The sequence below is a fragment of the Megascapheus bottae genome, chromosome 22 (genome assembly GCF_031878675.1).
Source record: "Megascapheus bottae isolate mThoBot1 chromosome 22, mThoBot2.hap1, whole genome shotgun sequence".
NCBI lineage: Eukaryota > Metazoa > Chordata > Mammalia > Rodentia > Geomyidae > Megascapheus > Megascapheus bottae.
The window spans coordinates 2,176,821-2,192,221 of record NC_143530.1 but is presented as its reverse complement, the minus strand read 5'-3'; the positions used below and the strand labels follow the sequence as shown (position 1 = coordinate 2,192,221).

The following is a 15,401-nucleotide window of genomic DNA, read 5'->3' as shown; positions in this document are numbered from 1 at the left end:
TAAACATCAATTTTATTTAAAAAGGAGGAAGAAGCATTTAAATGGGACATGAAAGTATCTCCTGTTGTCCTCTTCCGTCCCCGATTAAGCATCAGGACAGCGCTCTGGTTGCATTGCTGTCTTGCCTCCTATTCAAGTCTTCATTCAGCATTGCCTTCAAAGTTGGCGCTGCTTCAGCCTGAGCGTGGAAGTAGCTTTATTCATTATGATGGTTTAAAAAAAAAATCCCAGACAGTACCCAAATCCCACCTAAACTGCCTTTTTGAAGTGCCAGGTGACATGCGCCTGGGAATTCTGTGTGCCAGGTCTCAGAGACTCTAAATGTAAAGCCCAGCACTTACTTGCCCGTTGTCCTCTGTCCTGGAGTGGACTCGGCAGTGCGCAGGCCTGGATTAGTCCACAGGCCAGCTCTTACTTTGGGCTGTGCTCTGTAGGTTTAGAATCCCCACCCTCTGCTACATCCAGACTGGGGATAGGCATTGGAGAAAACAGGTGAACTAGCAGAAGGACTCACTTGTGGTTATGCCCACTAACTTGTGGGGAAGAGAAGCTGGAATGTGAAGGTTAGTTTGGTAGTCATGGCTAGAAGTAGGTGAAACATCTCTTGATTTGGGACATTTTTTTTTTCCCCTAACACAAGTACCAGCCCTTGAAGAAGACTTGAACAAAACAGTTTCACAAGGGCCCCTCTGTGTGCTGCCTCTGTCTGTCATAGTGCAGAGCCTGGGAAAGGCAGCTTGGAATTAGAGCTTTGTCTTCAATGCTGGCCAACTCATGGGTGAGTCTGGGGTAATACGATAAATGGATGCACTTGAAAAAAATTCTTTTTTACCATTTTTTTCCTCTGTGCACCCAGAAGGACAGCTGTGTGTGGCAGCAAACGCACCCTTGGAACATGTTTTGTATTTAGTCTTGTTTGACAGTCTGGGATATTTTTAAGCAGGATTGAGTCAGGCAGCCCACAGCAAACATTCAAACTGTCTTAATCAGCCAGCCTGTTTGGCACACAAGGACCTTGTTTTATCCTAGTAGTAAATAATTCTAAATGAAGCAATATGCTGTGTGGAATGTGCCCACAGTTGCTATCGTACTACAGCCTGTCAGCCTCTCTCCTTATGCTTGTTCGGGTCCCTGTTTCTTGTTTAACTCCCTGTAGCTTTGGATTCTGTCTTTGCCCAGGTCTTGATTCATGGTTTTTGCGATGTAATCGCATCTTCGGTTGTGGCCGGTGGGGCCCTCCTCTCCCACACAGGTCCTCAGATATGGCAGCCGTTCCTCCTTGGCATCCAGTAGTCTGGTGGGCTTGGAGCAAAGGGTGTTTTTATTTTTGTTTTTTGTCTTTTTTTCTCTCAGACTTTCACTTACCTGACGCATGTCTGTCCCTGCGCGTCTTCCCGCCTCCACCTTACCACGTGAATGTGAGGGGACACGTGTGGGGTGACTGACGGACGTCCGGGGAAAAACCTTCTCTGGGCAAAATAGGTAGTTGGCAGCAATTTCTCAGTTTCATCTAAAGTACGATGCTAAGAATTACAGAATGTCACTGTAGTTGAAAGGCCGTGGTTGTGACACCTCTATCCTGTGTGTGCCCACGTGGATGTGAGTGCCGGCAGCTCTGGCGGGGTTGGCTCAAGCGCATACCTCACAATCCGAAGTGGCTCAGTGTGAAAGCCAAAACTCCATCTGCTGTCTTCAGTCCTCACAGATGCCAGCTGGAGAAGCCAGGACAGCGTCTATACCCTGGAAACACAAATGAAACCAAACTCCAGTAATGTCTAAGTTTTAGGTCTCACACGAGGTCATCTGTGTTAAACTTTGTAAAAGGTGAGAGATAGAGATGAAGTTTGGATTGCCTGTCTGTGGTTATCTAGATGTGAGTGTGGCAGTGCCGTGTTTTGTGTGGAGAGCCAACACAGGCCCGGGGGTGGATGGTGAAACTCGGGGTGATCTTCAGCAGTGAAAGCTCTCATGATGTATTTTTGAATGGAATAAATAAGGTGATGTTTATGAAAGAAGCTAGAGCTGTGATTGAACCTCATGGCCCACAAGTGTTGGTAGGTTTTCAAAACCCACTCTACTCTGGACTCAACCATAGAAAAGATGTTACCTGTCCATCTATCTGTCTGCCCAGCCATCTTGACATCATATTGTAAAGTACATGACTATGCAAAGAAGAAAATCGTGTGAGAAAAATGTTGCCATCTATTCATGTATTTTAGGTTTTGAAATTTTGGGTTTTTAAACTCAAAAGTTTTCACAGAGCATCTCTGCTTTGCGGGTGCCGGAATAAGACCTCTGTTTTTCCTTCTCCCTCCTCCCTGAAGCCCTTCCTTTAGGAGCAGTAGTGGAATAAAAGAGATGAGGAGAACCATCTTTATTTTAGAATTCTCCATGCTCATGTATCCAGAATATTGTGTGCTTGAAATTAAATGCTGTGAAGTAGCCTTTTAAGACCCTCATAGCTATAATCTTAGAGTTTGTACTGTGAGGAAGGGGAATTCAAACTAACAGTTTTGACTTTCAAAATCACTAGTATTTAGTGGCAAGTAAACATACAGAGAACATATTTTTCAGTATCAATAATAATCTGAATATAAAACAAATGATAGCTGAGCATTTTAGCAATAGATTGACACTTAAAAAATATGAAAAAAGTGAAAAGGAGAGATGCTGATTTTGGCCCTTTGTGTAGCCCAACAGAGGTATAAGTATGTATAACCTGTTTTTCTCTAACGCAATTTTACCTTATTTATCAAAATGCTCCAGAAATGCTAAAGCTTTCCATATAGTAATTCCACTTCTAGGAACTTAGTCCAAAGAAACAGTCAGAAATGAGTATAAATACAAGATCAAGAACTTGGAGTCAACCTAAATGTTCAACAACAGGGGAGTAAATAAATCAGGTCTGAAAATACGTATAATGTACTTTTGCCATTAAGAACGACAAACTACTTAGGAAAAAAGATAGAGTGAAATGTGTGTGGAATAAATATAAGATTGAAAAAATGTCACGAACCTAGTATTTTGAAACATATATTCTATATGTACATACCAAGTATGTGTATTTCAGAATAATCCATTATCTCTAGATAATCCTGGTGGTTTCTGTTTTCTTTAGGCTTTTTATACTTTCCAAATTCTTACGTATATAATCAGAAGAAGAGTCATAGTTTAACAGTATTCTTCTTTAGAATGCTTGTACCAATCCAGTCATAAGAAAGCATGAGGAAGAAAAAAAACTGAGGGAGGGAGGGAGGGAGAGAGGCAGGGAGGGAAAGAGAGAGAGAGAGATCTCAATGGAAATGGGATCTGAGTATTCCTGTGACATTTCAGGCAGTGGTAGATGGGCCTTGGGTTTATCTCAAGTGTTCCTCCCTGAAGACATGTCTTCCTCTAGGAAATGACATATAAATGTTCTTGTAATTGGCAGCACAGGGTTGGAAGTAGTATGTGTGATATTCTCTTGTGCTGTGGTCTGTCATAAGTAATGAAGATGTTAACAACAATATGTATATCCTCTGCTCTTTCAGATATTCCCGAAATTCCTGAAAGCATCTCATTCTGTAAAGCTCTGCAGATAGCCGACTTCAGCGGAAACCCACTGACGAGGTGATGTTGCTGCTTCATTCCAGATCCTAGTTTTAAGGGTTTCTTTCCCAGGGGCAAGCCAAGGTTGCAGCCACATTTCTCGTATTAGAGACACTACGGTCTTTATCAAGAAGGGCTGACTTTCCCAGATACGTATTTATAAATAATGGAACCTGGAGACATTTTTCAGAGGAAAATGAAGAGGAAGTCAGGGATGGACGAGCTGTGTGAGTAGTTGTGGTAATTTATAGATTAACCAGTTCTTCCTTCGTGTCTTATGGGATGGAACTGAGTTCTAAACTCACAGACAGCTTACATCATAATTATTCAAATAGGCGTCTTATTAGACTTATTTTTTTTCCACTCCAGTAATGAAATGTTTTTGTAATCTCCACTTCTTCCCTCTAACTCTCCTTAGGAAAACAGAGACTTGCCAGCCTACTGCCTGGCCTGGCTCTGAGGAGCCCCTGTGTGGCTCCTGACTTAGTCTGGAGTCTTGTGAAGTGCTCTGTTGTCAAGATGAGTGAGTGGTGCTCATTTGTCCCTGCGAACGCAGAGACAGCCTCGCAGGGCTAGTGGGTGTGTTTCTAGGGGTCCAGAACTCCCAAAGTACCACCAGCACAGCCACAAGTCTCCCCCTGTTGACTGTACTAGATTTGTATGCATAAACTACATCTCACTGTAGATGCAATGGCATCTGTTCACCTTCAGCCAAATACTAGTAACCATCACAAACTAAAATCTCTTTATAAAATTTAAAATAATTATTTTGAAGCTTCCATGTTCTTTATGGCTTCTGGCACATAATAAAAGTACTTTGTGTGACATGCAGTGAAACCTACCATTATCTCCAGTGAGTGACCTCTTGAATTAAGGAAACAAAGTAGCAGTTGGCTGTGGGCTGGTCAGTTCTAAGTAATTCTTTGCTCTGGGAATTAGAAGCAACAGAGAAGAAAGAAATGCTTGAGCAGCTGCCTGGTGTTTTATAATCTCATGGGCTGGTCAAGTTTTCTGTTTATTCTCATGCCACAGTCAAGCATTTTTGCGTTTGACACCTGGCTACAAAGCAGTTGGGGTTTTCCTTCCTAGGGCTTTGTGACACTTCTTGATTCTGGGAGCTCCCATATTTATTCTTGTTAAGATTAATTCTTCATCCTCCTCTCCATGAATGTGGCTCATGCTCTGCTTTTCTGTTAACTAGATGAGATCTTTGGATCTTTCCTTGCAAGTGCTGGTAATGTAGAAAGGCAAGGCAAGCATGTCATCACAGGATGTAATTTTAGGATGTTATTTCAGCGAGCATATCAGAGTTGTTTTTATGCTCTGTACACACTGCTACTTCAGTTAACAAGCTCTTTTGTTCTAGGTTGCCAGAAAGCTTTCCCGAGTTACAGAATCTAACATGTCTTTCTGTAAATGACATCTCCCTGCAATCTTTGCCTGAAAATATTGGCAAGTAAGTTGTTGTTTCTTTTTAAAGTCTAGTATATGCATGCCATCAGTTCCACGTAGAACTTCCATTTTCTTATCGTCTACATAAGAGACCATCTGCTCATCCTTCAGCGTTCCCTCCAGTTATCCTCAAATTTTAATGGTTATAAAGTATGCTGCTACATGGCATCATTGGTTTGCGAGCGTTCTTTACACTGATGGATACCACAGAAGTAGCAAAACAGCCAGTTTACTTACTAGTAGTAAGTACCATTGGAAATCACCACTCAGCCCTTTCAATCTATGAACAGAATAGCCAGTAGGACCCCACTGGGAATTCACAGGAAGTTCCCTAAACATCTGCTGTGTCTGGCAGTAGCCCCTGAGAACAGGAGTGGCGACAGTGCTTGGAGAGCACAGATGAGCTGGGAGAGGGGTAGATGGGATGGGGTAGAACAGGTTGGTGAATTTCTGTGTTGCTGGCCTGCAGGGCGAGGGGGCTTTAGCCATGGTGAGAAAGATATAGTGAGAGGCTAACACATGCCAGTGACTAAGCACTGCTGAGCATTCCCACTGTCAGGGAGACGGAGTCATCCGAGCAGACCGCTCTCCATTTTCAGGGATGTGCAGAGTGGGTGGTTAAGCAAGGCTGTGCATAAGCATTTAAATCAGCATCGGCCTTACCTGGCAGAGTGCTCCAGTATCTTAGTGATTTCTCTGCTGTTGTATGTGTCTTGCAGAAGTCTTAAGACAAACCAGAAATCTGCTCTTTGAGAATCACCTTGAATGGTTAAACCCAGCCACTGACATGTCTGTTCTGAAAGGTCCAAAGGAGTTTTAATCCAAAGCCTTTCCCCTCTTTTCCTTCTGTGACCCCTGTTTGAGCTGGCAATCCCATGTTTTTATCTGAGGCACACTGATGTTTTAACTTTATGCCAGTAGACTTACTAAGACTTAGGATTGTAGCTCTTGGGAGGGGAAGAAATAGAAATGGGGCTTGGAGATGGGGAAGTCACAGTCTGAGGCCATCCATAGAAGTTCTCAAGAGGAGCCAGGAGTTTGGCTTACTGGTAGAGTAAGCATGCATGAAGACCTGGGTCCAGTTCCTCAGTACCACATACACAGAAAAAGCTGGAAGTGGTGCTGTGGCTCAAATGATAGAGTGCTAGCCCTGAGAAAGCCCAAGGAAAGTGCCCAGGCCCTGAGTTCAAGCCCCAGGACTGGCAAAAAATCCCCCAAAACCCAACAACAATAACAACAACAACAAAAACCTCAAGATTCCATCTCAGTTTCAACCCCAGTAGCTAACGATTACAGGCCTGAACCACCCGCACCAGCTCTCCTGGCTTTCTTGATGGTATTCTCTCATAATGAGCACAAAGGTTTTTATTTTAATGAAATCTGACTTACCCATATTTTTTCTTTCATAAGAAGACACTGTGTTGTGTGACCTTGTGAGTACTGTTAAGGTCACAGGAACACTTTCAAGGGTGGACGGGCAGGTCAACATAGAGCTGGAACATTCCCAGTATTTCCGGTGCCCTGGGCGTGAAAGTGGGGGTGGTGAATCTCCCGGGAGCTGAGGAGCACCACGTGGGTCAGTGGTCCTTCTGGGAACTTGATCCTTGTCTGTGTAACTCTCTCCATGGAAGTTCTTACTATCTGTTGTTAAATGGATACCATACACTAGAAGTTAGTCTAATTATCTCTGTTTCCTGCTTGATTAAAATTTCTCCTCAAAGCATAACATGATTGGAGGAAAAAGGATGCAGAGAATGAACTAGCACAGTGCCCAGAGCAGCTGCTGGGCGCTGAGCTGTTCTCAGTACATCTGTAATGCTGGTGCTCTGCTGACAGAAGTAGGACACAGGCGCACTCTGAGGTCTCTGGTGAGCGGAGGTGTGTGGGTATGGCTCTGTGTCCGTGCCCTTGGGAAGGTGGCCTCAATTTCCATGAACTTGAGCTAATGAGCTCGGTGGTCCTTCTCACGAGGTCCAGGCCGTGGCTGCCTGCGTCCTGTCCTGTCTTGTTCTGTACTGTGGCCTAAGGGGGCACCTCCTTTCACACACACCTGTCCTGTGAGGTGCTTAGTTCTTGAGGTCTGCGCCCTATTTATTCTTTTGTTTTGTTTGTTTTTTAGTTTTGGGAATGGTATCATAACTCAGTAGTGGAGAGCAGCTCAGTTTGTATGAAGCTCTGAGTTTAAGACTCCAGAGACACAGACACAGACACACCCTACTCCCCTCCCCCCTCACACACAGCCATGCGCACGTGCTCACATGCTTTTCCAGAGCACGGCTGTCGTGAAGACATTTGTAAGCAGAGACTTCTGAACACTAACGTGGTGCTGATGAGCGGTTGTGTTTCCTCCATCAGTGTTGTTACCCCACATCTTGTTTATAGTTTCACAGTGTACTGGTTTTTGTTTACTTGATTTATCTGAATTTTTTTTATTCTTTGTTTTCTTAATGATTTTCGTCAGTATATGGAAAAACAATACAAACGGATCTAAAAGGTTCAAAAACCACAGTGAAGAACAGATGTAAATTTCTCTAAGTCCCCAATCACTATCCCTGAGATAGAAGCCTAGTAACACGCTGGCCTACGTTCTGTCTGCAGGGACAGACCTCTTGTCCTCCTGTGGCAGTTCCAAGAATGAGGGACAGCACGCTGGGGGTAAAGCTTTTGCTTTGGTCTTCAGGGCTCTGTCCACAGGAGACAGGGAGAACAGGAACCCTCAAATTTTGCTAGAGGAGAGAGAGGCCCTTCCATTGCATGCATAGTAATTGACTGTCTCAGAAATTGAATGAAGAGTGGAATGTCTGTTCATCAGGGAGTGGTTAAAAACATGAAGGGATACAGAGTCAATGAAGTACTGTGTAACTGGGCGAAATACTGGGGTGTGCCACTTAAGAGATGAGACACCGTCTGTTAATTGAGGAGCGCAGAGAAGCTGATGTGTGTGTATGTATTTATGTCGGACCATCTACAAATCCTGACTTCCCTTGTCTAGGGTGAGAGGAATCAGGCCGCAGTGGTTGAACACGCAGGCTTCTTGGTGATTCCTGAGACCTTGTTCCAGCTTTCTGTCGGCTTCTTACTTTCCTTATCCACAGAGTCAATTCTTGCAAAGCAGTTATAAAACTTGTGTTATGTAGAAAGCCAACAGTATCCTTTTTAGTAACAAGACTATTAAAGACTAGTAACTGAAATACCACAGTTTGTGAAGGTACTAGATGCACTCTTTGCCTCTGTAGAACTGGACATTAACTGAAGTCCAAAGGGTGCATGCACGTTCAGTCCAGGCCTCCGCATCCCTCTTGGCCTGGTGATGGAGTTTGGGGCTTGGCAGTCCCCAGAATGAGGCTAAGATCCCCCCTCCTCCCTCCAGCATCACTTCCCAGTGTCACCTTCTTAGATCCTGTAAGAGATGTAGACAAGTGTGGGTTGATGGGGACAGGTACCACCCTAGTGCCGTAGTCTGGAAGACTGGAAAGGAGGTAAGTTATTTCTGAACCAATGTCTGGTCCCAGGTGGCATTCATGTCCTTCCAGCTGTCTGGAAAACCATGGCACGAGGGAGGGCCTGCCCTGTGGTTTAGGATTCACCCGGGCAAGCTGTTGCTCAGAACCAATCCTACAGTTTTATTCTCTAGTCAGTGGTGTTAGAAAATCAGCCTTTTAGTTCCCATGTTTCTGGCTGTTTGTTAAAAAGCTGGAGAGGGAGGATTAAGGAGGATTAGAGGATTGGGGTAACGTCTGTCTCCTGCCGGCTCAGAAATAAACCCCTGCCAACCTGAATATTTCTGCGTGATATTAGCAAGCAGAGCTGAGGTTGGTGTGAGCCAAGGTGCCTAGAGGTAACAGACATGTCACTTGTTTTTGGAACCTGTGTGCCGTGCTGTGCTGAAGCACTGGGCTTCGGAGGCTGCCACATAGCCTCTGCGTGGCAAAGCCGACCCACATACTCGGGTCTGGAGAGAACATCTGTCTCTCGCACTCTGCCCCAATACTGGGCTACCCATGAGGGGAAGAATCTGCTGCCAGGGCAGCCGCTCGGCTGAGTGAAGATAGGAGCAGTAGATGATGGCTACTGTGTGCAAAGCAGTGTACACCGCCCGTTCCCCTCCTGTCATCTCCCATGAACTGTGTGCAGCCTGACGTCTCCGAGAGACACTACCATTCTGTGAAACAGGCCTGGCAGAAGGCGGTGCTGTCTGGGGCAGCCTGAGGCTGGGAAGCTGGCCTCTGGCCTTGGTCTGGGGAGAGGGTGTCTTTTCACGGCATCAGACAGGTGTGGTGGTCGAGTGGGGCGCTTTGTGGACATGACGTGCCCGTTAATTCACCTTCTTCATGTCTTCTTTTAGACTTGTGGATGTATGGGGTAGGGTGGCACGATGGGATGTGACCTGGAGACTGACTGTTGATGCCACATGGTGCTGGAGGTGGAGGAAGGATGAATATGGGAATCTCCCTGATGCGCTGCTCTTTCTGTTTCTAGTCTTTACAACCTGGCTTCCCTGGAACTGAGAGAGAACCTTCTTACCTATCTTCCTGAGTGAGTCATAGTAAATGAATTTGTTTGTTTGTTTGTTTATTTATTTATTTTTGTGGGTCATGGGACTTGAACTCAGTGTGGGCCCTTCAGCTCAAGGCTACCATCCTACCCCTGGGCCTGGGCATTGCCCCTGAGCTCTTCAGCTCAAGGCTACCGCCCTACCCCTGAGCCCAGGCCCACTTCTCATTTTCTAGAGGTTAATTGGAGATAAGAGTCTCAGGTCCTTTTGTGCCCAGGCTGGATTTGAACCTTGATCCTTAGATCTCAGCCTCCTGAGTAGCTAGGATTATAGGCTTGAGTCACAGCGACTGCCTGCTGTCTATTTTTTTTTGCCAGTCCTGGAGCATGAACTTGGCCAGAACACTGTCCTTGGGCTTTCTCAAGGCTAGGGCTCTACCAGTTGAGCAACAGTACCACTTCTGGCTTTTTCTATGTATGTGGTAGAGTAATCTAACCCGGGTCTTCGTGCAAACTAGGCAAGCACTCTACCACTAGGCCAAACTCTTGGTCCTGAATTTGCTTTTTTTTTTGTGGGCCATGGGGCTTCAGCTCAGCCTGGGCGCTGTCCCTGAGCTCTTCAACTCAAGGCTACTGCCCTACCCATGAGCCAAGCCCCACTTCCTGTTTTCTGGAGGTTAATTGGAGATAAGAGTCTCAGGTCTTTTTGTGCTCGGGTTGGCTTTGAACCTTGATCCTCAGATCTCAGCCTTCTGAGTAGCTAGGGTTATAGGCATGAGCCACTGCCTGGCCTGAATTTACTTTTTAAAGGACTGTAGCATTATGCTAAAGAAAAAAAACCAAAATAAAACAAAACCCTGCCTTTTGCCACCCACCCTGTGAGGTGCTGGTCTTATAATAGTTCATTGTCATGAAATCCAGATGAATCCTATTTTTGAGTAATAGATAAGGAGTTCTATATATTGCTCTGCATGTCTAAGTCTTCATTAAGCATTGTTTGTTTTAAATAGCTCTCTTACCCAACTGCGAAGACTAGAAGAACTTGATCTAGGAAATAATGAAATCTATAACTTGGTAAGTCTGTACAGTTGGAGGGGTTGAATTTCCCTCTGTCCTTGGTCATCACTGGTATATTAAAGAGGTGTGTGTGGAATTGTGAATATTCAGAGGGTGTTCAGTTCACAGTGGTACAAACTACAACTTGGGTGTTGGTTTGGTCAGGGCTAGAGATTTGAGGATGAATGGAAATGATTGGCATTCTTTTTTTGCTCTGTCCCTGGCACTGTTTCTAAGTTTCTTTTGCTCAAGACTAGCACTCTACCACATGAGCCACAGTGCCACTTCTGGCTTTTTCTGTTTAATTTGGTACTGAGGAATTGAACCCAGGGCTTTATGCATGCAAGGCAAGCCTGATACCAAGGCAAGCCACATTCCCAGCCTATGATTGACATTCCTAAGTTATATTTTGGGGGGGCACTTTTTTTTATTAAAGAATTTATTAACATTGATTTTTACATCATATTTCAAATGACGTGTTTAACAAACAAGTATTCAAGAAGGGAATCTCTAAGTATATTTTGATATATAAAAAAAGAAACAATAAATACCCACCACAGTTCCCAGCTCTTGTTATTAATATTAGCATTCCGAACTTGCACATGGGGCCTCATGCTTGTGAGGCAGGCCCTCTACCACTCAGCCTTCTTTTTTTTTGTTTGTTTTGTGTTTAGTTGAGGTTGACTTCAGGCTTCACTCCTCCTACCCACGCCTCTTTCGTAGCTGGGACTGAGCTGAATATGCCATCATACCCAGTTTCTTATTGCAGTTGGGTCTCAGTTTTTATTTCCATGCTGGCCTTGAGCCATAATCTTCCTGATGTCTATCTCATGAGTAACTAGGATTATCCGAACTATTATTTGAGTTTATAATTCTTTCTTTCTTGGTGGAAGCCTCAGACTTGGATCTTCGTTTCTGTGACATTACTGCTTTTTGTTTTAGCCAGAATCAATCGGCTCTCTCTTCCATCTGAAGGACCTCTGGCTGGATGGGAACCAACTGTCAGATTTACCTCAGGTAACCAAGAGTTCCATGGTGTCACCCACAGAACATACACCAACAGCAGCAAGCCTGGGCAGTGCTGTCCAACTCTGCATGGGAGTTTTTAGAGAAGGATCTTAGTAGCTTCAACCATTGATTGAAAAGGAACATTGACATTTTATAATTCTACCTTTCCATGGAAAAATTGAAAAGCACAACACACTATGCTAAAGCTAGTCCATGTATATAATGCATGCAACGCTGAGTGGAAAGAGGGTAAGGAGAGTGGTAAAGGCTAAGGAGAGTAGGGGCGTTAAGGAAGTAGGGATGGTGAAGCAAAGGCAGCAGTAATAGAGGAGAAGGTGTGTTTGGGGAATGGAGGAAAGGTGAGTTAAACAGTGATCTTGCCAGTCCTGGATGGGCTGTCTCATTAAGAGTGGTGTGCTTCTCTTTCTTGTGATGCCGTGTGATGTTGTGTGTGCGTGTGTTTCACGGAGGAGCAGGTGGTTTGATGCTTGTATATTAACAGTCACTACTTGTGATGGAAGGAGGGAGAAAGTAGATGATTTCTAGTAGAAAAAATCTCAGAGTCCCCCTGCTGTGTAAGCTGGTTGCCTCCCAGTGCAGACTACTTATGAGGGATAAATTCCAAACATGGAAAATTGGACTCAATCTCCCCCACTCTCTCAATGCCTTCTCTGCACCTGTTAAGTGAGAACGATTGCACACCCGAGGGAGGCACAGCTCCATGCCTGCCATTTGTACCACTTCTCATTTTCATTAAGGGAGGGTCCAGAAATCTATGCTGCTTTCCTCCTTGATGGTACACTAAGGAAACTTCCTTACAACGTCAGGACCTCCCTGTTTAAAACCACTGTAACAAATTCTGGTGTGTGACAAGTTTGAGCGAGTTTCTCTATACCTTTGACGCAGGAAATAGGAAACCTAAAGAACCTGCTGTGCTTAGATGTCTCTGAGAACAGGTTGGAAAGACTTCCTGAAGAAATCAGCGGGCTGACTTCGTTAACGGATTTAGTAATTTCTCAGAATTTATTGGAGACAATTCCAGATGGCATCGGTGAGTGTTGAAAGCACTGGCTGCTGAGGTACCACATAAGGGCCTCTTGATGACGTCACCTTGTGACCAGGCCCTCTTGATGACATCATCTTACCATGAGCCCTCTTGATGAGGTCATCTTGATGACATCACCTTGTGATGAGGCGCTCTTGATGAGGTCACCTCTTGACAAGACCATCTTGGTGAGGTCACCTCATGATGAGGCCCTCTTGATGAGGTCACCTCGTGATGAAGTCCTCTTGATGAAGGTCACCTTGATGAGGTCATCTTGATGTCACCTCGTGACGAGGCCAGCTTGATGAGGTCACTTCTTGACAAGGCCATCTTGATGAGGTCATCTTGGCCAGCTGGATGCTGTACCACCCTGCTGCTGTGTCTACTCCTGTCAGGTGCTGGGAATGTGGTTCCTTTGTTTGTTTTTAAGAAAGGAAAGCCATGAATATAATAGACTTAAGTTTTTCCAATTGTATTACTCTAATCTTGACTTAGTAACACTGATGTTGACTGACTGACTTTGTCAGCGTCTTAGTGATTACAGTAGAATCCTGCCAGATCATAGAATGAGTTTAAGGCATGTGAACAATCACTAGGACATTTCTCATAGAGCATCTTCAACAGTGAATGAGAAAGTAACTTGGAGCTCACTGCATGGCAGAGGAAAGATCCTCTCAAAGGGAGAGGTGATTGAATTGAGACTTTTCTGGTAAATTGAGAATTTTTCTTTTTTCTTTTTCTTTTTTGCCAGTCCTGGGCCTTGAACTCAGAACCTGGGCACTGTCCTTGGGCTTTCTCAAGGCTAGAGCTCTACCACTTGAGCCACAGCATCATTTCTGGCTTGTTTTCTGTGTATGTGGTACTGAGGAATCGACTCCAGGTCTTTGTGCGTGGTAGGCAAGCACTCTACCACTTAGGCCAAACTCCCGGCCCTAAATTGGGAATTTTTAAACTACTGTAGGTGTTTTACTTAAAAATAAGCCCAACATTTTCTTTGCTATAAAGGAGCAGCCCAGTGTGAGAAATGCAACGCAGAGGAGCTCTACCAGGAATGAGCTGTTAGCTCCTCCAGAATAAAGCCACTTGGAAGTTATATCAAATTCTGTTTAGCCATAGAGTAGTTGTCAAGGGGCTGCTCTCTAACTTTTACTGCAAGCATCAGAGGAAGAAGATGTAAGATCTCTAGTAAGTAGAGAATTGTGTGACAGACCACTTTGTTCTGCTGTTTGGTCAAAGTGGAAATGCTGGCATTAATAGCAACTTCATAGGCATGTGGACATTATGATTTGGTCAATAGAAAACTAATGGAGGTTTTGTCTGTGTAGAGATTTTAAGGGGAGTTGTGCATGGCATCTGGTGATGGTATTAAACCCAGGCAGATCTTGTTGCTCAGAAAAGGAAGAGGTAGCTGGCCTGAGCTTGCTGTCTTGCCTGTCTGGCCCGGCACTTGAAGGGCTGTCTATGTATGGAAGGATGTTTCTTGGATCTTCTAGCTCAAATGGGTGAAAGACTCTGAATCTCATTTCACTTAAGTATTTCAAAAAGCAATGGTATTTGTTATAGAAGAAACCAGTACATGATTGCTGGGAGTCGGGAGAGGCCACAGACTTCTTGTGGGGATGGGATTCAGGTTCTCTGCTGGGCACCACTGCATCTGAAGGACCTGTCTCCTGGTACTGAGGGTAGGTGTAGGCCCTCCAGGGGAGGCATTAGCAGGATATTGATTATGCTAAATAAGGAGCTTAAGAATAGATTTATTTTCTAGTCTTGCCCTTTTAATCTGCTCCTCTGGTGGCCTTCTGCTCTGCTTGTATAGCAGCTGTGTTGTGGTTTGATGAGAAAGGTGAGGATTGTGGTGAGGGACATTTACCTTGACAAGCATCTGGGTGATATCAGTGGGACTCTGAGGAGCCTGCAGTTAGACTCAGTCGACTGTTCCACGCCATGGCTTGTGAGCATCTCCCTTCGCAGAATGAGGCAGGCTCAGTCCCTCACATGGCTCCTCAAGAGTGTGCTTGGTTCTGTTCATGAAGAAATGCTTTCCTGAGCCACTGGCACTCATAGGTGATTTAATAACCTATACCTTATTATTTTTAGTGAGGATGACTCCTAGGATAAAATGAAGTTCCATTCAGTACACAAAGAAATTCATGTTAAAGGTGCATCAAAAGCCTGCTATTTGGACTTTCAGTTTTCTGGCTCTCATAGGATATTTTTAGGTAGCGCCTTTTAACATAGCTTGTTTCTAATTACTGTTTTTGATGTTCTGAACAAATTAGTTTTAACGCCCCACCTCTAGTGATTCAAAGAATGATGTAGTTTCACAATGTGAAAAGCTGGCCGAGAGAGAAAAAAAAGTCCGTAACTGTTAAAGACATAAAAGGACAGCCAGGAAAAGTCACAACTAACGAGTTTAAATAATGCTTTTGCAGGAAAACTAAAGAAGTTGTCCATTCTGAAGGTGGATCAGAACAGACTTCTCCAGCTGCCCGAAGCAGTTGGAGATTGCGAAAACCTCACTGAGTTAGTTCTTACAGAAAATCGGCTCCTGGTGAGTGTGGTTTGACATTATGAGGGTACATCCTACTTACTTGCTGCCACCATTCAAGTGGATGCAGTGGGAATGCCCTCACGTGGCATCCTGAGGAGCCTGGAATGCCAGCGTAGCCTGCGCAAGCAAACAAAGCAGCATTTCAGCTCCCCGGTTCTGGGACGGTTCCTCATGTGGGGCTTGGAGTCCAGATGCTGGACTGGCACC

The 15,401-nt window shown here is 44.6% G+C and overlaps 1 protein-coding gene across 2 annotated transcripts in view; it reads left to right on the top strand.

Annotated features, from left to right (window-relative positions):
• Window positions 1-15,401, top strand: part of Lrrc1 (leucine rich repeat containing 1) — a 97,272-nt gene that overhangs the window by 61,067 nt on the left and 20,804 nt on the right. For both annotated transcript variants that reach the window (XM_090355473.1, XM_090355472.1), the window contains exons 3-9: window positions 3,531-3,609; window positions 4,955-5,044; window positions 9,520-9,576; window positions 10,545-10,608; window positions 11,533-11,607; window positions 12,505-12,649; window positions 15,076-15,194. In XM_090355473.1, the coding sequence (XP_090211599.1) occupies window positions 3,531-3,609; window positions 4,955-5,044; window positions 9,520-9,576; window positions 10,545-10,608; window positions 11,533-11,607; window positions 12,505-12,649; window positions 15,076-15,194 (629 nt within the window). The remainder of the gene's footprint in view (window positions 1-3,530; window positions 3,610-4,954; window positions 5,045-9,519; window positions 9,577-10,544; window positions 10,609-11,532; window positions 11,608-12,504; window positions 12,650-15,075; window positions 15,195-15,401) is intronic.